The sequence below is a fragment of the Eleutherodactylus coqui genome, chromosome 1 (genome assembly GCF_035609145.1).
Source record: "Eleutherodactylus coqui strain aEleCoq1 chromosome 1, aEleCoq1.hap1, whole genome shotgun sequence".
Classification (NCBI taxonomy): domain Eukaryota; kingdom Metazoa; phylum Chordata; class Amphibia; order Anura; family Eleutherodactylidae; genus Eleutherodactylus; species Eleutherodactylus coqui.
Genome location: NC_089837.1, coordinates 7,882,346 through 7,902,238, shown reverse-complemented (window position 1 = coordinate 7,902,238; position 19,893 = coordinate 7,882,346). Strand labels below are relative to the sequence as shown.

Here is a 19,893-nt window from a genome sequence, read left to right as displayed (position 1 = left end):
TACTATGTAAATCTCTCATCTGCTTCTTCCCTCCAGTAAACGTGTTCTTGAGTTGAGGTCCGGTCTCCATAGGATAATGTAGCACTTTGGGAAGAATATACACCCTAAAAGTCCAGCACATGAGGTCAATATAGCAAATATCTCCACAGCCACCATGTATTTCCCTCTGGTGCTCAGATAAGCCGGTATCATGGCAATCCAGACACTACAGAACACCAGCATGCTGAAGGTGATGTACTTGGCCTCATTAAAACTGTCCGGTAATATCCGAGCTAAAAAAGCCATAATAAAGCTAACAGTCGCCAAGACCCCCATATAACCCAGGACAGAGTAGAACCCAATAACACAACCTTCATTGCACTGCACAATGATCTTTCTCTGATAGGAATGTGTGTCCAGTTCCAGGAAGGGGGGCGCTAGAGCCAACCAACCCATACAGATTATTACTTGGATGGATGTGCAAAACACCACCAAAGAATTAGTCCACTTGCTTCCAATCCAGCATTTCCAGAAACTGTCAGGCTTGGTGGCTCTGAAAGCAATGGAAACCATGATGGTCTTGGCCAAGACACAAGAAACGGCTACTGTGAAGAGGATTCCAAATGAGACCTGACGTAGTATGCAAGTGAGGTCCTCCGGATGTCCAAGGAACAAGAAGACACAAAGGAAGCTCAGCATGATGGAAACCAGAAGGAGGAAGCTCAGGTTTTTGTTATTAGCCTTCACGATGGCCGTGTCTTGGTGCAAAATAAAAGTAATAAGAATCATGAATGTAAGGAAAGAAAATATAGTAGAGACCAGGGAAATAACCAGGACCATTGTGTCATCGGAGTATGAGAGAAATTCCAGCTGCTTTGGCACACAACGGTCCTTCTTCCTGTTGGGCCAATCAAGGTCTGTACATTTCATGCAGGTTTCACTGTCTGGAAAATCAAAAAATAAAAACCATAAATATTCAGTATCTTAAGCATCGTCAATATACCGTTAGTCCATAGACATCAGTGGAGCACACCTATGCGTGATGTTTTCATACCTGTAATGTTGGAGATTTCTCCTGAGGAGCACTGGACACAATTATAGCAGCAGGTATGGATTTTGGAGTGGGAGACTTTACGAGTTCCTGGTAAACAGTTCTCTGAACATTGAGATGCAGGGATCTTGGGAGAAAGACAATTCACTTTGCATGAGTAAACTTCTAGAATGATCTATGTTCCCTGTGCAGTAATTTCTCACAGTCCATATAACCATATCCAATACTTTTCTATGATGGGCGTGTAAGGGATTGTACACCATGCTGGAATGTCTCAAATACTCGTTGATGTAAACAGAAATTTTTATTATTTGCATGTGGAAGTACACAAATGTAACAGAAACCACATAGTCTTGTAGATATATCTGTTAATGGCAAGCTTTGAAACCAACTTAGGGTTTTTCCTCAGGCTTAATGTAATAGATCCAAAGAAGCCTGAGGAAGATATATGCACATATGTATGTGTATATATATAAGAATATATATATATATATATATATATATATACATACGTATGAAAAGGCACAGACATGGTATGATTAATAAAAACAATTAACTAAATTAATACTAGAACAGGATGAGTAGCGGAGTAAATATTTAACTTGTCTGCTGAGTAGGGGTGAACATTTTATGATCTCTTAATTGGTGTTAGGGTGTCACCAGGCCAGAGTGTTATCTCTGCTATGATTTCTCATATTCTCCAATGATGCATGAAGCTACTTACAATGTGGATTTCTGTCTTCAGAGTATCATGTCAGCAGATCTTACAGCTCCTTACATTGCAGGGATAAGTTCCATTTTGTGTGTCGGAGGACAATGGACTCCTGATTATAAAGTTACTCAAATTTGCAGGTTGCCTGAAACACAGAGGGTAGGGTCCAAGAATATGGTGTTCAGATGGTCATTCTTGTGTAGGTATGGTGGAGATTCTTTGGGGTTTTCCTTATCACCTCCGGATACGGATTGTAGGCCACAACTAGAGGTACACAGTCATTTCATTCCTTCTCTCTGTATTAGAGCAATTGATTCCTGGGTATCCTGGTGGCTCTTGTAATTTGGTCATCAATTGATGTGGGATGATAGCCCCGATTTAAAAATGTTTTTTTTAAGATGGTATAGATGTACCTCTCTGTTGGATTGGAGTAGATCCAGTTGTATCTGATAGCCTGGCTGTAGACAATGGACTTTTTGATGTGTTTAGGATGGAAACTGTCCCATCTGAGGTATGTGTGCCAATCAATAGTTTTTCGGCACAGGGATGTTTGTATTGAGTTGTTTAAAATTTTTATGGTGGTGTTTTATGGTGAGTAGCTTAATGTCAGGTTTGTCATGGGGTGGAATACCTTACATCTCATGGAATTTTATTAGTTCTTGGTCAGAGCTGGTCCAGATGATTATGATATCATTAATGTAGCAGAAGTAGACAAATGATTTGATGGAGCAGGAAGCCAGAAGGTCACTTAGCAGTTTTGACATGAAAAAGTTGACATATTGCGGTGCCATTTTACTGCCCATGACGGTTCCAGTGAGTTGCAGGAATATCTCCATTTCAAAGGAGAAAAGGTTGTGTGTTGTTCATCCTCACACACAATTATTTCCTCTTTTGGCAAATAGATATACCATGAAAGTTATTATATTAAAAGGTAACTTCAAATCTCAATGTCATAGAAGAATTTTGTAGTACAGGTTTATAACTAGAGATGAGTGAACGTACTCGTCCGAGCTTGATGCTCGCTCGAGTATTAGGGTACTCGAGAGGCTCGTTACTCGAGACGAGCACCACACGGTACTCGAGTCAATTCAATTTCTTTCCCTGCATGTTTTGCGCCATTTTCTGGCCAATAGACATGCAGGGAAGGCATTATAACTTCCTCCTGTGAGGTTCCAGCCCTATCCCACCCCCCTGAAGTGAGTGGCTGGTGAGATCAAGTGACCGCCTAGTATATAAAGCGGTCCCACCCGCTGCTCGCCTCAGACACACGCTGGCAGAGATTAGGGAGAGTGCTACTGGTGCTATAGGGAGAGTGTTAGCGTCTTCAAGAACCCCAATGGTCCTTCTTAGGGCCACATCTGACCGTGTGCATTACTGTTGTGGCTGGCTGGGAGCAGTTTTGCACAATTTTTTTTTCATCTCGGGCTGTGCAGGTCATTACAGCTATAGCGTTCTCAGTCTGCAGTCTATTATACAGAGTATAGGGAAAGTGCTGGTGAGGCAGGGACAGTGGTAGTGTAGAATCCTGTCAACAAGTACCCCAACGGTCCTTCTTAGGGCTACCTCTGACCGTGTGCATTACTGTTGTGGCAGCTGGGAGCAGTTTTGCTTTTTTTTTTTTTTTTCATCTCGGGCTGTGCAGACTATTGCGTTGTCAGTCTGCAGCCAATTATACAGAGTATAGGGGCAGTAGTGGTCAGGCAGGGACAGTGCTAGTGTAGAATCCTGTCAACAAGTACCCCAAAACCACTCCTCCTTAGCGCTACCTGTGAGCGTGTGCATTACTGTTGTAGTTGCTCACTATTAGCCAGCTAGGCCTTTCTGCAGCCCAGCATGTAATTTTTTCAGCGCACAGTGTGCGTTACATAACCGCTGTAACCCTCCAAGTGCAGGCCAATAATTGCCTAATTTTTTACATCACTCTGTGCGTCCCGTCAACTTCACGCACAGCGTACGGCCACAGCCGCTGATAGAGGGAAAGACATATACACGCTATCTAGGCGGCTGTTTTTTTAAAAAAAAAAACGGAACAAAACGCTCCTCCTTAGGGCTACCTGTACACGTGTGCAGTTTACTGCGTGGCTACTAGGAGTTGTAGTTGTTCCCTATTGGCCAGCTAGGCCTTTCTGCAGCCTAGCGTATAATTTTTTTGGCCTACCGTGTGTGTAACATAACCGCTGTGGCCCTCCAAGTGCAGGCCAATAATTGCCTAATTTTTTACACTGCTCTGTGCATCCTGTCAACTTCATGCACAGCGTACGGCCACAGCTGCTGATAGAGGGAAAGACATATACACGCTATCTAGGCGGCTAGTTTTTTAAAAAAAAACTGAACAAAACATTCCTGCTTAGGGTTACCTGTGCGCTTGTGCAGTTTACTGCGTGGCTGCTAGGAGTTATAGTTGCTCACTATTAGCCAGCTAGGCCTTTCTGCAGCCTAGCGTATAATTTTTTTGGCCTACAGTGTGCGTAACATAACCGCTGTCAGCCTCCAAGTGCAGGCAAATAATTGCCTAATTTTTTACACCGCTCTGTGTCTGCTGTATTCTGGGTAGGCCCAGAGGACGTGGCCGTGGATGCAGGCGAGGACGCGGAGGTCCAAGTGAGGGTGTGGGCACAGGCTGAGTTCCTGGTCGAGGTGAATCGCAGCCGGCTGCTGCGGGATTAGGAGAGAGGCAAGTTTCTGGGGTCCCCAGCTTCATATCACAATTTATGGGTCCACGTGGTAGACCTTTATTACAAAATCAGCAGTGTGAGCAGGTCCTGTCGTGGATAGCAGAAAATGCATCCAGCAATGTATCGACCACCCAGTCTTCTACGCCGTCCACTGCTGCAACTCTGAATCCTCTGGCTGCTGCTCCGCCTTCCTCCCAGCCTCCTCACTCCATGAAAATGACACATTCTGATGAGCAGACAGACTCCCAGGAACTGTTCTCGGGCCCCGCCTTGATTGGGAAAAAATGGTTCCTCTCCCACCTGAGGAGTTTGTTGTGACCTATGCCCAACCGGGGTCCGGGTGATGAGGCTGGGGACTTCCGGCAACTGTCTCAAGAGCTTTCTGTGGGCGAGGAGGTCGATGATGATGAGACACAGTTGTCTATCTGTGAGGTAGTAGTAAGGGCAGTAAGTCTGAGGGAGGAGCTCACAGAGGATTCGGAGGAAGAGCCGCTGGACGATGAGGTGACTGACCCCACCTGGTTCGCTAAGCCAACTGAGAAGAGGTCTTCAGAGGGGGAGGCAAGTGCAGCAGCAGGGCACGTGGGAAGAGGCAGTGGGGTGGCCAGGGGTAGAGGCAGGGCCAGAGTGAAGACTCCCCCAACTGTTTCCCAAAGCACCCCCTCGCACCAAGCTACCCTGCAGAGGCCCAGGTCTTCAAAGGTGTGGATGTTTTTCAGTGAGAGCACGGATGACCGACGAACAGTGGTGTGCAACCTGTGTCGCGCCAAGATCAGCCGGGGAGCCACCAGTACCAGCCTCACCACCACCAGCATGCGCAGATATATGATGGCCAAGCACCCCACGAGGTGCGACAAAGGCCGTTCACCACCTCCGGGTCGCACCACTGCCTCTTCCCCTGGTTCCAACCCGCCACTCTGATCCAACCTCCCTCTCAGGACACAGGCACGAGCGCCTCCCGGCCTGCACCCAAACCCTCACCTCCACTGTTCTCGGCCCCATCCAACAATGTCTCTCAGCGCAGCATCCAGCTTTCGCTAGCGCAAGCCTTGGAGCGGAAGCGCAAATACACCGCCATGCACCCGCATGCTCAAGCTTTAAACGTGCACGTTGCAAAATTGATCAGCCTGGAGATGCTGCCATACAGGCTTGTGGAAACAGAGGCTTTCAAAAACATGATGGCGGCGACGGTCCCACGCTACTCGATCCCCAGTGGCCACTATTTTTTCCTGTGTGCTGTCCCAGCCCTACACCAGCACGTCTCCCGCATCATCAATCGTGCCCTCACCAACGCGGTTACTGGGAAGGTCCACTTAACCATGGACATGTGGACAAGTACTGGCGGGCAGGGCCACTATATCTCCCTGACGGCACAATGGGTGAATTTGGTGGAGGCTGGGATGAGTCAGAGCCAGGGACCGCACACGTACTACCCACACCCAGAATTGCGGGTCCTTCCTCAGTTCTGGTATCTGCGGTGGTCTATGCCACCTCCTCTAAACCCTCCCCCTCCTCCTACGCAACCTCTACCTATCAATTAGGAAATGTGAGCAGCACGTCACCAGCAGTCGGTAGCGCGCGGCAGCTCAGTGGTGGGCAAGCGTCAGCAGGCCGTGCTGAAATGACTTAACCTAGGTGACAAGAGGCACACGGCCCCCGAGCTGCTGCAGGGTCTGACTGAGCAGACCGACATCTGGCTTTCGCCGCTGAGCCTCCAACCGGGCATGGTCGTGTGTGACAACAGCCGTAACCTGGTGGCGGCTCTGCAGCTCAGCAGCCTCACACACATGCCATGCCTGGCCCACGTCTTCAATCTGGTGGTTCAGCAGTTTCTAAAAAACTACCCCTACTTGTCAGACCTGCTCGGCAAGGTGCGCCGCGTCTGTGCACATTTCCGCAAGTCCACCACGGATGCTACCACCCTGCGGACCCTGCAACGTTGGTTTAATCTGCCAGAGCACCGGCTGCTGTGCGACGTGCCCACACAGTGGAATTTTGCGCTCCACATGTTGGCCAGGCTCTATGAGTAGCATAGAGCAATAGTGGAATACCAACTCCAACATGGGCGGCGTAGTGGGAGTCAGCCTCCCCAATTCTTTACTGAGGAGTGGGCCTGGATGGCAGACATCTTCCAGGTCCATGGAAACTTTGAGGAGTCTACCCAGATGGTGAGTGGCGATGCTGCAATCATTAGCATCACCATTCCTCTGCTATGCCTGCAGAGAAGTTCGCTGCAAAGCATAAAGGCTGACGCTTTGCGATCGGAACAGAAGACGGGGGAAGAGAGTATGTCACTTGATAGTCAGAGCACCCTCATGTCTTTATCTCAGCACGTTTTGGAGGAGGAGGAGGAGAAGGAAGAGACAGCTAGGCCCACTGCTGAGGGTACCCATGCTGCTTGCCTCCCATCTGTTCAGCGTGTATGGCCTGTGGACGAGGAGGAGAAGGAGGATCCTGAAAGTGATCTTCCTAGTGAGGACAGCCATGTCTTGCGTACTGGTACCCTGGCACACATGGCTGACGTCATGTCAGGCTGCCTTTCTCGTGACCCTCGCGTTAGACGCATTCTGGCCACTACGGATTACTGGGTGTACACCCTTCTCGACCCCCGGTATAAGGAGAACCTTTCCACTCTCATTCCCGAGAGTGATGCAATACCACAGGGCCCTGGTGGACAAACTGATGGTAAACCTCCCATCTGACAACGCTAGCGGCAGAAGGCGCAGTTCCAAGGGCCAAGTAGCAGGGGAGGCGCAGAGATCAGGCAGCATGTTCAGGGGAACACTCTCTAAGGCCTTTGCCAGCTTTATGGATCCCCAGCAAGACTGCGTCACCACTCCCCAGTCAAGGCTGAGTCGGAGGGAGCACTGTATGAAGATGGTGAGGGAGTACATAGTCGATCGTACCACCGTCCTCCGTGATGCCTCAGCTCCATACAACTATTGAGTGTCAAAGCTGGACACTTGGCACGAACTCGCGCTGTATGCCTTGGAGGTGCTGATTTGCCCTGCCGCTAGCGTCTTGTCAAAGAGGGTGTTTAGTGTAGCTGGGGGAATCATCACGGACAAGCGTACCCGCCTGTCAACTGCCAGTGCTCACATGCTTACACTCATAAAGATGAACAAAGCCTGGATTTCCCCAGACTTCTCTTCTCCACCGGCGGAGAGCAGCGGAAGCTAAAGATTCTTTTCACTGCAACTGCAGATAAAAGCACTATTCTCTGTTACCGGTAAAACGGGGCATTTAGCTTTGTCAATGTGTCTCTGACATTAGTCCTCCTCCTGCTACTCCTCCTCCAGAAACAACATGACTGAACGGCCAATTTTTCTGCGGCCCAAAAGGCTCATCTACATCTACCAGTGTTTTTACAATTTTTCTAAGTTTCAAAAGTATTGAGACTGTAACATGAACCATTTTTTTCAACAGGGCTGCCTACAGGCTCTGTTACAAATTAAGCAACAGTGAGCTGTATATTTAAAAAAATGTTTATGGGTTTCACCTGCCCTCTCGGTTGATAAATTTTTCATAGGTACACTTGTACTCTTGGTTCACTAATTTTTGGGGCCCAAGCCTACACTCTTATCCAACTAATTTTTCCGGCCTTCGCCTACGCTCATGGTATCCCAATGTTTCAGAGGTTGGCCAATGCTATTACTACAGAAATTTTGCTGGGGTCTGCCTGCCTATACTTGTGCTACAAGAAAGTTACAGGGGTCTTCCTATACTGCTGCCACAAGGATGTTACTAGGGACTGCCTATACTGCTGCCACGTTAATTTTACAGGGGTTTGCCTATACTGCTGCCACAAGGATGTTACTGGGGTCTGCCAATACTGCTGCCACGTTAATGTTACAGGGGTCTGCCTATATTTCTGCTACAGAAATGTTACTGGGATCTGCCTATACTGTTACTACAGAAATGTTACTGGGGTCTGCGTATACTTCTGCTACAAAAATGGTACTGGGGTCTGCCTATGCTTCTGCTACATAAATGTTACAGGGGTCTGCTTATACAGCGGCGACAGACATGTTACTGGGGTCTGCCTTTACTTCTACAGAAATGGTACTGGGGTCTGCCTATACTGCTGCTACAAAAATGTTACAGGGGTCTGCATATACTGCTGCTACACAAATGTTACAGGGGTCTGCCAATACTGCTGCTACAGAAATGTTACAGGGGTCTGCCTATACTTCTACTAATGAAATGTTACTGGGGTCTGTCTATACTGTTACTACAGAAATGTTACTGGGGTCTCCCTAGACTTCTGCCACATAACTGTTACTGGGTTCAGCTTATGCCTTTGCTACAGGAATATTACAGGGGTCTGTGTATACTATGGGTGCACTGAGTCTTCCCATCGCATTGTTCTACCTATCTGGCCCGAAAAACAACCCAGACTGACTAGGGCATAGCGTGTGGGGAGCAGCCAATATGTATTTCCTCTCACGTAACCACAGCTATCCGGGGCACTGCAATGGGATTTCTTTCTGTACCATCTGTGTGTTCCTGCTTGTCACCCATGCTGCGGGTGCACAGAGACTTGCCATAGCAGAGTTGTACCTGCCTGGCACTTAAAAAAAAAAAAAAATGTCTAGGGCTGGGTGGTCAGCATGTAACCCAGGAGAATAGGCAGCGGTGTGTCCCACAGGCAGTGATTTTGCTTGGTTGGAGGTAGTGTGGTGCTTAGCTAAGGTGTGCCTTGCTAATGAGGGTTTGTCCGAAGTAAAAATTGTTGGGCGGGGGGCACTCTTGCCGCTATTGTGGCTTAATAGTGAGACCTGGGAACCTGAGATGCAGCCCTGCATGTTGCCCCTCGCCTGCCTTATCCGTATCTGTGTCGTTTCCATCACTTTCGTAGGTTTTGAAGGTTTGCATAAATGAAAACCTTAGCGAGCATTGGCGATATACGAAAAATGCTCGAGTTACCCATTGACTTCAATGGGGTTCGTTACTTGAAACGAACACTCGAGCATCACAGAAAGCTCGACTCGAGCAACGAGCACCCGAGCATTTTGGTGCTCGCTCTCTATTTCTAACCATCTTTGACCCTCTCCAGACAGGAATAAACATTACAAGTGTCTACATGCATGATAGTAGAATATGAGAAATCTATAGTAGAGATAACATGCCGGCCTGGTGACCCCATAACACTAATTTAGAGACTGTGGTGTGGAGACTTTAGGATGTCACACATTTTGCCTTGGGCCTATCTCGGATTCCATTTTTTGTTTGTAGTTTGTCAGGCTGTAGGTATCAGGGTAATATTTTATTCTAAGTACAGCACCAATCGGGCCCACCCCACTTGCCCCGCTGCCGGCGGTAAGAATAGACACCACACAGAGGTCTGGTATAGTTTCTCACACGGGACATGGCTCTCAGCTGTGCCGACGTCGTGCTTTATTACAGATTACATGAGATCTTATACCCTTTGTCCCATCCCCAGCAAGGGGTGATGGGCTAATAACCATATACGGGAAGTCCGGATTTCCGGCCTGAGACAGTGAAAATCATATAACAGTCATTATCTTGATACTGGCGCCTCTGGCTTATGTACAGAAAATCACGTATTTAATTAACTCCAGTGCAAAGAATCACCCACTCAATTCTAAGAAAGCGGCTTAAGCATGCATTCTCCATATATGGGAAGTCCGGATTTCCGGCCTGGGACCGTGAAAGTTCAGAAAATCTTGATATGGGCTTCTGGGAAAACGGCCAAGTACACGCGGCCTTCGTCCGATTCTTCTTTGCTGTGTTTAAAATACATTTTGTTCAAGATACGTTTTTGTCTTCGCCTGGCAAGGCCTCTTGGAATATCTGATGTAAGGCGACATATAAGTTTTTTCTCATTTGGAATTGAATAACACTTGCATATAGGTATAAAGCATAAAAAAACATTTGGCAATATATATATATATATATATATATATATATATATATATATATATATATATATATATCCTCACAAACCCCCCTAAAAAACTTAATATGGTGATCAAGCATCAGACTTTGCACTCTTCCTCGGTCGTCTCTCCTTTGCGTCAGGGTTTCTCCACTGCCCGTAAGTCGCTACTCCTAAGAGGGAGGGATCCCTACCTCACCTCAGAAGGAGGCCATGGATTCCCTGGGCTTATTTCCGGGCATCCATACCCTCTATCTGTACGAGTTAACACCCCGCAGGGTGTGCCCTCGCCGGAACCTAAGGTCTTCTGCACTTTCCCTAGGCAAATGGGAATTCCACTGACAGTCCATCTTATGAGACCTGGGCAGGCGCAGTACTGATACATTTCTCCATTCTTCTGGTAACGTACGTGGTTGGCATTATCGGAACTGGCTCTTCATTTTTTTCAAACAAGGGAAATTTTGGTCACATTAAAGGGATAATACACAAACAAGAAATTACATACCCCACCTCTTCCTGCTAAAATCATATCCACGGCCACTCTATGGCCATGGATGCAGTGGGCCCTAACTGGTCAGCTAACCCTTGTGAAGCATCTCTGGTGTAGTTTACAAACCTCTGCTGATTGTAATAGATATAATTCATCCAATCTACATTATTATTAACAGTGACAAAAGCAAATAAGGAATCAAAACCTGCTTTAACCTGATCTCTAGAATTAAATTCATCTGGCACCCCCCTTGGCACTCCTATTGCATCTATGTATACACGTGGATCAAACCTGTCACCTGGAGCGTCTCTCTTAGCACGATGCGGTGTTGGATTCTCACCCTCAGTGTAGGCTTCATATTGCACATTTGATTATATTAATTTGTTCTGAAACAGGGGGCTAGTGTACAGTAGTCAAAGGTGTGTGTTAGAGGAATTGTACCACATTATAGCATGTAAAGGATATGCGGGATCATGAGTTCTTTCAGTGCGAAGTGTGGATCCAAGTGGGCTTTCCTTCGAGCTTGACTGCAGTTGGGGTGGTGAACAACATCTGGTAAGGACTTTTAAACCGGGTTTCTCGCTCAAACTTTTTCACATAGACCCTGTCACCTGGTTTTAGATTGTGACACTCATCTGTAGGACCTTGGAGAAAAGCAGAGACTACAGAATACATTATTGACAATTCCTTGGAGAGGCCTATGACAACATTAACAAGAAAATCATTCACCAAACTCTGATACTGAGGCATGTACCCTCCTGAGAAAAAGAAAAACTAATGGGAGACACTCAATTCAAGATTTGCCCATTTTCTTCATTGTCTTTTGTATCTACTTTCCCACTACTCTGCGGACGGTAGGGTGTGTGAAAAGCCTGGAATATACCCAAAACAGACATGATGTGTTGCATTATTTCACCTGTGAAGTATGTACCTTTGTTTGACTCAATCACTTCTGGTACCCCGTATCTGCGGATTACCTCATTCATGAGCTTCCGTGCGGTTACCTGCTTATTTACTTTGGTAACAGAGTAGGTCTCCAACCTGAAAAGACATCAACAACAACAAGCACATATTCATGCTTCCCAACAAGTGGGAGCTGAGTGTAGCCAATTTGCAATCCCTGAAATGGGTAGAGTGGTCTAGGCAAGTGTTATGTGGCAAATTTTACTTCTGCCCTGTTGCTTACGGCAAAGATCATGCAAAATTGGACAAATGATGCAGCAGCTACAGAAAACCAAGGAGCCACCCGTCGTCGTTCAAGCATCGACATCATTGCTGCTTTGAGAGGTGCGTCTTTCCGTGCGTCAGCTGGGCCATCATGGGGCACAGGGACTATGGTAAGCAAGTTCTGTTGACTGTTCACCATATGCCGTCCCTTTTTAGTCCATTTTTCCTTTTCTTCTTTGCTGGCTTGTAACTGTAAATTCATATCAAAGTCCAAGTTTTTGTCAAATTCTTCTTTTCTTCTTTCTTCCACGGCTTGAGAGCCGCTGCTTTTGCTGTTTGGTCTGTGATGGCATTGCCTCTTGTTTCTCCGGTGTAGGAATTGGTGTGAGCTTTCCACTTTGTCAGGTAGAAGTAGGACCTCCATGAGACTCTGCACCGCTGCAACATTCTTAATTGGCTGTCCTGCTGTGGTAAAAAACTGTCTGGCCTTCCATGTTGGGCCTTAATCATGAGCTATGCCAAATGCATACCGGGAGTCAGTGTAAATGTTTGCCGTCTTACCTTTTGCCACTCTACACGCCTCAGTGAGGGCCTTTAGATCCGCTTCTTGTACTGCGACATGCGGAGACATTCTGCTTTTAGGACATCTTGTTGTGTGACCACTGCATATCCAGTGTGGAGTTGTCAATCACCCTGGTACCATCTATAAAAAACAACTCAAAATATGCATTATTAACAAGGGCTTTCAGTAACTTTTTTAAAACTTAAATTTTCTTGTTGCATCACTGCTAGACAATCAGGCTGGTATTCTATTTGAAAAAGATCAGAATCTTGTTGCAAAAAATTTAAAAAATGTAAAAATGACTTGCAAAAAAAATTTAAAAATGGCTGATTTGCAATACCTAAAATGGCTGACTTGCCATACCTAAAATGGCTGACTTGCAATACCTAAAATGGCTGACTTGCAATACCTAGATCACCTATGCCTTCTCCTCCCCCCCTTTAAACCAGGGTACTCAATTGGAAGAATAGTAGCCGGGTTTAAGTTATTACAACATTGTAAAAAGATTTGATGGATGCAGATAAGGCCTGTAAAATGTCAGCACCAATAACAGAAACATGAGTTACATCGGGGCAGAATAATCTACAAACACCTACTAATATTTGAAATGTGAGATCCCTTTAAGTGAATTCATTATTAGTCTGTTCCTGCCTGCAGTCTTATCAAAATTTGAGGACAGGAGAAAAAAAACAAAACAAAAAACTTTTACTAGCTGCTCAAAATCCTCACCCCCTCCCTTGTCGAGAAGAGGGATGAAACATTACTACGTACTATTACATCATCTAGCTCCACCCTGTGAGGGTTATGAACATGAAAACTTATATATGTATACATTTCATCCATCTGTAATATACGTTTCCGGAGGCTGTAGGCCTAAAATTGTACACTCTATTCTGTGTCCTATGAAAAGGTCTGCTAAATGCTTGTACATTTAGCCTAGTACTTAATTACATTATGTAGAGGTGTAATCTTAAGTGTCCATCATGTCTCCAAAGATCTTGATTATCTCGTTACACTGATCAAAAGGTTGTATGGAATGCTTTGTACTGCTGTCTAGGTAGGGCATGCAATTAGAATGTAGAGTGTGATGATAATCAGGGTACCAGACACGATGTCTACAAACAAACAAATAAAGCATTGTTTATAGAGAAGACAAAATCACTTACCAGAAAAACAGGTCGACCTCTGTAAAGCAGTTCAACCTCTGATACGCCTACTATTTTTTGTATAAGAATAAGTCAATGTACGAAATAAACTCAGATTGCTCTAAGACACGACCGTGATGCCTGTGTCTATTGCTTTCTCACGGTGGCCGCCATAACCACCTCTGATTTGGAACCCCACAGCATATTAACGTAACATGGAAAAATCCCTATCAGTAATTGGCGCCCGAACGCGGGGCTTGATGGAACAAGAGGACCACCTACACCTCGAACCCCCCCCGGACCCAGATGGGATAAGGAGCCACTCGGAACCACGGATTGACAAAAACTGCGCAGTAAGGTAAGGTTTTATCTTGCCACAATCTATCCGTGCTTCCTGGCTGCTCCTTTCCTGTCCGAGGGGTAAGAAGTGCATGCCTCTTATAAATCTTCAAGCTTTTTAAGAATTCATATGGTGGGCTGAATATGCTGTGCGGGTGTTTAACTGTTATTGTCTTTATTTGTTACTTTGCATGGTCAGTGTACAGAATATGCAGGGTGAGGAAGTACAGAATATGAAACCCGCTTGCCGATCTCTGAAAGGCATGGTATAAATTGTACCAGGGAAGCCTAAAATTTTCAGGGGATAAAATCCCTGATGGGATCCTCTTATAGGTATAAGAGAAGTAGTTGAGACGGGGGGAAATAAGCAGGGTTGGGAAGTACCGACACTTTTAGACAAGTGAGGAAGTACTGACACTTAAAAAAGTACTGACACTTTAGTAACTGACATGCAAATGTTTTTGTCTTTATGTGTGTGTATAAATGGAAGGACCTGTATGAGAGTTAGACTGTGTTATATGGTGTATACTGTCCGGTAACCAGAAACGAAATGAAGCAAAAATGACCAAATGCTGAGCCAGACCACAGGGGGTGGAGCTAGGTGATGTAAGGAGATGGGAGGGAAGAACAATAGGAACAGGTCTTGCTCCACCCTACACACAGTCCAGCCTAGGTGAGAAGTGTGTCTCCATTTTAAGTGGATGTTGGTGTATATATATGTATATTGTGGTAATGTATAGAGTGAAGGTCACTCTTAGACTCCATGTTAAGTCTCCCACTTGAACAAATGGAGTGACCAAAGGAGGGGCATCTAATTATCTAATTTTATTCCTGAGACTAGTTGTGTGAGATAATAGCCCAGGATTACCACAGTGTATATATGTATATACAGATTCGTGGAATATGTGGAATTCAAAAATATTGGGTTGTGTTAATTTGAATATTATTGAATTAAGATATTAATATGAGATAATTGTGTACTTGAAACACCTGATAAGTACTTTAGTCAAATTAATAACAAAAGTTCTATTTAAAGTGTAATTCATCTTCAATGAACAACAGTATTTTATTTGAAGAGTGCATAAAGAAAATAATAATAATAATAATAATAAGCCTCTTGGTGTACATAAACCGCCAGCCATTGGCCATAGTGCTGGTAAAGAGGATAAGGTATGGAAAACTGCATAAGAAAATAGTGAAACAAACAATTGTTTTATGTGTGTGAAAGAATAAAAACAATAAGCCTCTTGGTGTACATAAACCGCCAGCCATTGTCCATACTGCTGGTAAAGAGGATAAGGTGTGAATATTGGTCCCCATCCCACTTATTAGGGTCCCAATCAACTACAGTATGAACCTTTTATAGTGTCTAACTCTCTATAAAGCGTAATTTGAACTAAGTCTTACTCCTTCCAGTAATACATAAATGGCGCTGTGAACCGGATTACGCAGAGAGTAATACACTAGTTTGTTTTAAAGGAAAATTTTGATAAACTGATAGTTGAAGAATTTCTTGTGATAATCTGGCATAGTGTGAAAATGTCGCTGTTTAAGAAAATTTGCAATAGTATGAAAATGTCGGTAGCTAAGAACAAAGAAGTATCCGATGAATTGTTAATTATGCCAGGGTGGAATAAAGCCCCCTATAATATATTGGCCGCTGAATGGTCGCAGTGTGGTGAATATCAGTATGTGGGTAGAAATGGGCATAAGTTGTATTGTGTTTGTCATTGGGTAGCCTATTCTGAGCAAATTGTGTAAAAACCGCGGTACTAAGAGTTTTTCTTATCTATACATAATTCGCTCATTATTGGAAGTCTGGTGTACAGTAAATACAATCCCAATTTCTACTTCACATATTATCAGTCCGTATAGGAATGAATAAAACCCCCCTTAGTGAGTGTGAATTTGCAGTTTTTGTAAGGTGGGGGCAAGTGTATTACATTCTGGGTTAATCTTAAATAGACAGCCCAGGAAGATAGTCACAGGCAGTGGAACCAGTTATACAGCTATCTGTCTGGACAAGTTTCTGTGTTCTATAGAAGATAAGATAAATTTCAAAGGGTGGGGAGTACTGGGCTTTAGAAGACCTACTTGTCTTTGCAAAGAAATCTGAATTAAGAATTGGTTATATTTGGCTATACAGGAAGTATGTTGTATTATATATATATATACTGTTCAGTAGCTGAAAATGAAATGAGAAAAGAATTCAAAGATGTTCTCTCATTGTCGGGTTAGTTCCCTCTTCCATCTTCACCCCCTCCTTCATCTCAATTCCAACCGTCTCCTCCCCACCCTATGCCAAGTCATCCACTCCAAGGTCAAACATTGGACTGGAGGGATGGACCTGCTGGCATTGTGGACAACAGAACCCGGATTGGAGAGAGAGCTGCCCTGCTTGCGGAGCTCCTCGGTGCAAACCGGTTATGCCTATGCTCACTAGATCCTAGGCTAGTGAGTGGAAGCATGAGGACAAGAAAGAGATGCAGGGAGCGGAGGGTGGAATAGGAGCAGATGTAAAACAGGGAAGGCAGTGGGAACGATAATCTAAAATTATGTAAAAGACTATTGTGGCACAGATTGGGATAAAATTAAACATAGAGAATTGAGAAGTGGTAAAATATTTTTAATTTGTCTGAAACATTGGGGGAAAAGAAAAAAAAATTGAGAGAATCCTCCTTGTCTCTTTCTAATATCACACAAAGAGAAGGAAGAAAGTGTAAAACAATTCTATGCCCCCCCTTCAACAACGTTTGTCAGATCTGGGATATAGGGGCATAGAAGAGATGGGTAAACATGTACTTAGTATGGCCTTTGTAGAAGGTCTATTGGAATCCCTAAGGTCATAGATAATAAACCAGAGTGGAGACAGTCTGAATCTCCGGCCCTTTTTCAGACAAAAGGGCATTTATGTAACTGTCCTGCAGGCTTGGACTCCGCCTGAGGGGACTGTGCTGTTGCAAAATGTTAATGACTTTCCAGCTTTGTGTTGAGGATCTGAAACATGTCAATCTGCATCTATTTCTCTTCTAAAATTTTTTTTTTTAGCAGAAAATGGCTGCAAGGCTTAAAAAGGAAAAATTACAGCTTTGTAAACAAAAGGTTGTTGTCTAGCTCAAGAAGGCAGACATCTCACAGAACGACGCAGGGCTGCAGTTCAAGCCATTTCTGTATCTTCTTCTGCTGCCAAAGCTTCGCACCTTTTTGGGACTTGTCTCATACTGCCGTCCCTGGCCTTTCATGCGACAGCAGTATTGACGCAAAAACATGGAGGACGTCCACGGTCACTTGGGTATTACTCCGGTAGCCCGAGGAGCCCCCTCCTGTGTCTGTGCGGTGGCAGCAGTACAAGCAATGGTTGACAAATCTTCTGAGTTGGTCCTGGACTACCCCCTAGTGGTTCTCACCCCTCATGACATCCAGAGTATACTCACTCAAGTACAACCTAAACACCTGTCTCTAGCTCGTCAAATAAGGTTGCAATGTGCTTTGCTCATGCCCCCCCTTTAATATTTCTTTTCAATGGTGAACCCGGCTACTCTTCTTCCAATCGAGTATCCTGTTTCAAATGGGGGAGGGGGAGGCATAGGTGATCAAATGGGGGAGGGGGATGCATAGGTGATCTATGTATTACAGATCAGCTATTTTTAAAAATTTTTGCAAATAAGAACGTGATCTATTTAGAATAGAATATCAGCATGATTGTCTAGCATTGATGCAACAAGAAAAGTTTAAGTTTTAAAGAGTTATTGACACCCCTTGTTAATACATATTTTGAGTTGTATTTTATAGATGGTACCAGGGTGATTGACGACTCCACACCAGATGTTCACACAACAAGATCTCTAAAAGCAGAATGCCTCCGCATGTCTCGATACAAGAAGCGGAACTGAAGGCCCTCACTGAGGCGTGTAGAGTGACAGAAGGTAACCATTTACACTGACTCCTGGTATGTATTCGGCATAGATCATGGTTACGGCCCAATATGGAAGGCCAGACATTTTTAAACTTCTGTAGGACAACCCATTGAGAATGGTGTAGCAGTACAGAACCTTATGAAAGCCCTACTCCTACCAGACAAAGTAGCAATCCTGAAGGTGAAAGCTCATACTAAAGCCAACAGTGCAGAAGCAAAAGGCAACGCCCTAGCAGACTTCAGCGCAGACAGCGGCCCTCAAGCCGTGGAAGAAAGAAGAAAAGAAGATACTGACCGCACAAGTCAGAGACTATGATTTGGACTTTGATAAAAATTTGAACATTGATGTACTAAAGACATTACAGTCACAAGCCAGCAAAGAAGAAAAAGATAAATGGACTAATATGGGAGCAGTAGAACAGGGTGGCGTATGGCAAACAGTCAGTAACTTGCCTACCACGATCCCTGTACCCCATGATGGCCCAGCTGATCCATGGAAAGACTCACCTATCGAAGGCAGCTATGTTACCTACGCTTGAGAGAGAAAGGGTTGCCCCCTGGGTTCTCAGTAGCTGCTACATCATTTGTCCAGTTTTGCATGAGCTATGCCGTAAGCAACAGGGTAGAAGTAAATTGACCACAAAGGCACTTGCCAGGACCACTCTACCCATTTCAGGGATTGCAAATTGACGACATTCAGCTCCCACGTGTTGGGAAGTATGAATATGTGCTTGTTGTTGATGTTTTTCAGGTTGGAGGCGTACCCTGTTACAAAAGTAAATGAGCAGGTAACCGAAAAGAAGCTCATGAATAAGGTAATCTGCAGATACGGGGTACCAGAGGTAATCGAGTCAGATAGAGGTACACATTTCACAGGTGAAATAATGCAACACTTCATGTCTGCCCTGGGTAACTCCCAGGCATTTGACACCCCTTATCATCCACAAAGAGCCAGAAAACCATATTGCATTATAATATTTCTCTTCAGGCAATGAAACCCTGCACCAGAGGAAAACGAAAATGGTATGATACCCTATTAGGGGGAATTGGTACAGGTGTAGGGGTTCTGAACTCTATAGATTTAGAGGTGATGAAGAATAAAATGGCTGGGGTAGGACAGGATGTTTCTAAATTGATAAATGTTCAGGCACAATGCATGCCTTCCTTGTTCCTCCCCCGATGTCTTGCATTAGGATATGATAAGGATGTATTAACGCTTTTTAATCTGGTTTTGCGGTTTAAAAGGATTTGTTTGTAAATATGAGTAAATTCATGAACTATACACAATGTAGCCTGCAATATGTATATATGATTCACGAGAGGGATAAAGCGGTCAGATGTGATGACAAATAATGAAAAATTGTGGAGAAATATTCTCAATAATGTAATTCCAGTAGCATCCTGGATACGGCCCGGGGCTGATGGTGTAGAATGCTCTGATGAGTATAGCACTGGGGAAATGATTTTATGATGTAAAGGACACAAGCCTGATGTGTAAGTCTGTAGTACTACCTGTGGTGTTCGGACCGCCTCTATATGCTTTACAATATTGGTTGCCCAAGTTCACAGGTACGATGATTGATAGTGAAAATAAAACCCATGGTATAGAGAACTGTGAAGAAACACTGGATGGCCTAGCATGCGGACGGAGTACAGCCGCATATGAGCCATGTTTCCAGCAGCCTTCAATCAGCATATGTGATTGGACGGTGTTACCTGCTTCATCTATATGCTGACAGAAGTTGGCCCCCAATATGTATAATCTCACCACTCCATTGTCTGGATGTATACAGAACATATCGGTGATACATAGATTTACAGAAACTTACACCTTTTTGCCAGATGCTGAAGCAACATTAAGGTACTAGTGGTACCCAGATGCTATCCCTATGTCAACTCTGACAGTATCCTTGGGTAGAATTGTAAGACTAATGATAGATACTGAATACCTTTAAAAG

The 19,893-nt window shown here is 44.7% G+C and overlaps 1 protein-coding gene across 1 annotated transcript in view; it reads right to left on the bottom strand.

Annotated features, from left to right (window-relative positions):
• Positions 1-15: 15 nt before the first annotated feature.
• Positions 16-19,893, bottom strand: part of LOC136571726 (vomeronasal type-2 receptor 26-like) — a 57,666-nt gene continuing 37,788 nt past the window's right edge. The window contains exons 5-6 of the mRNA XM_066589000.1: positions 1,034-1,157; positions 16-923 (exon numbers count right to left, since the gene is read on the bottom strand). Coding sequence (XP_066445097.1) covers positions 16-923; positions 1,034-1,157 — 1,032 coding nt within the window. The remainder of the gene's footprint in view (positions 924-1,033; positions 1,158-19,893) is intronic.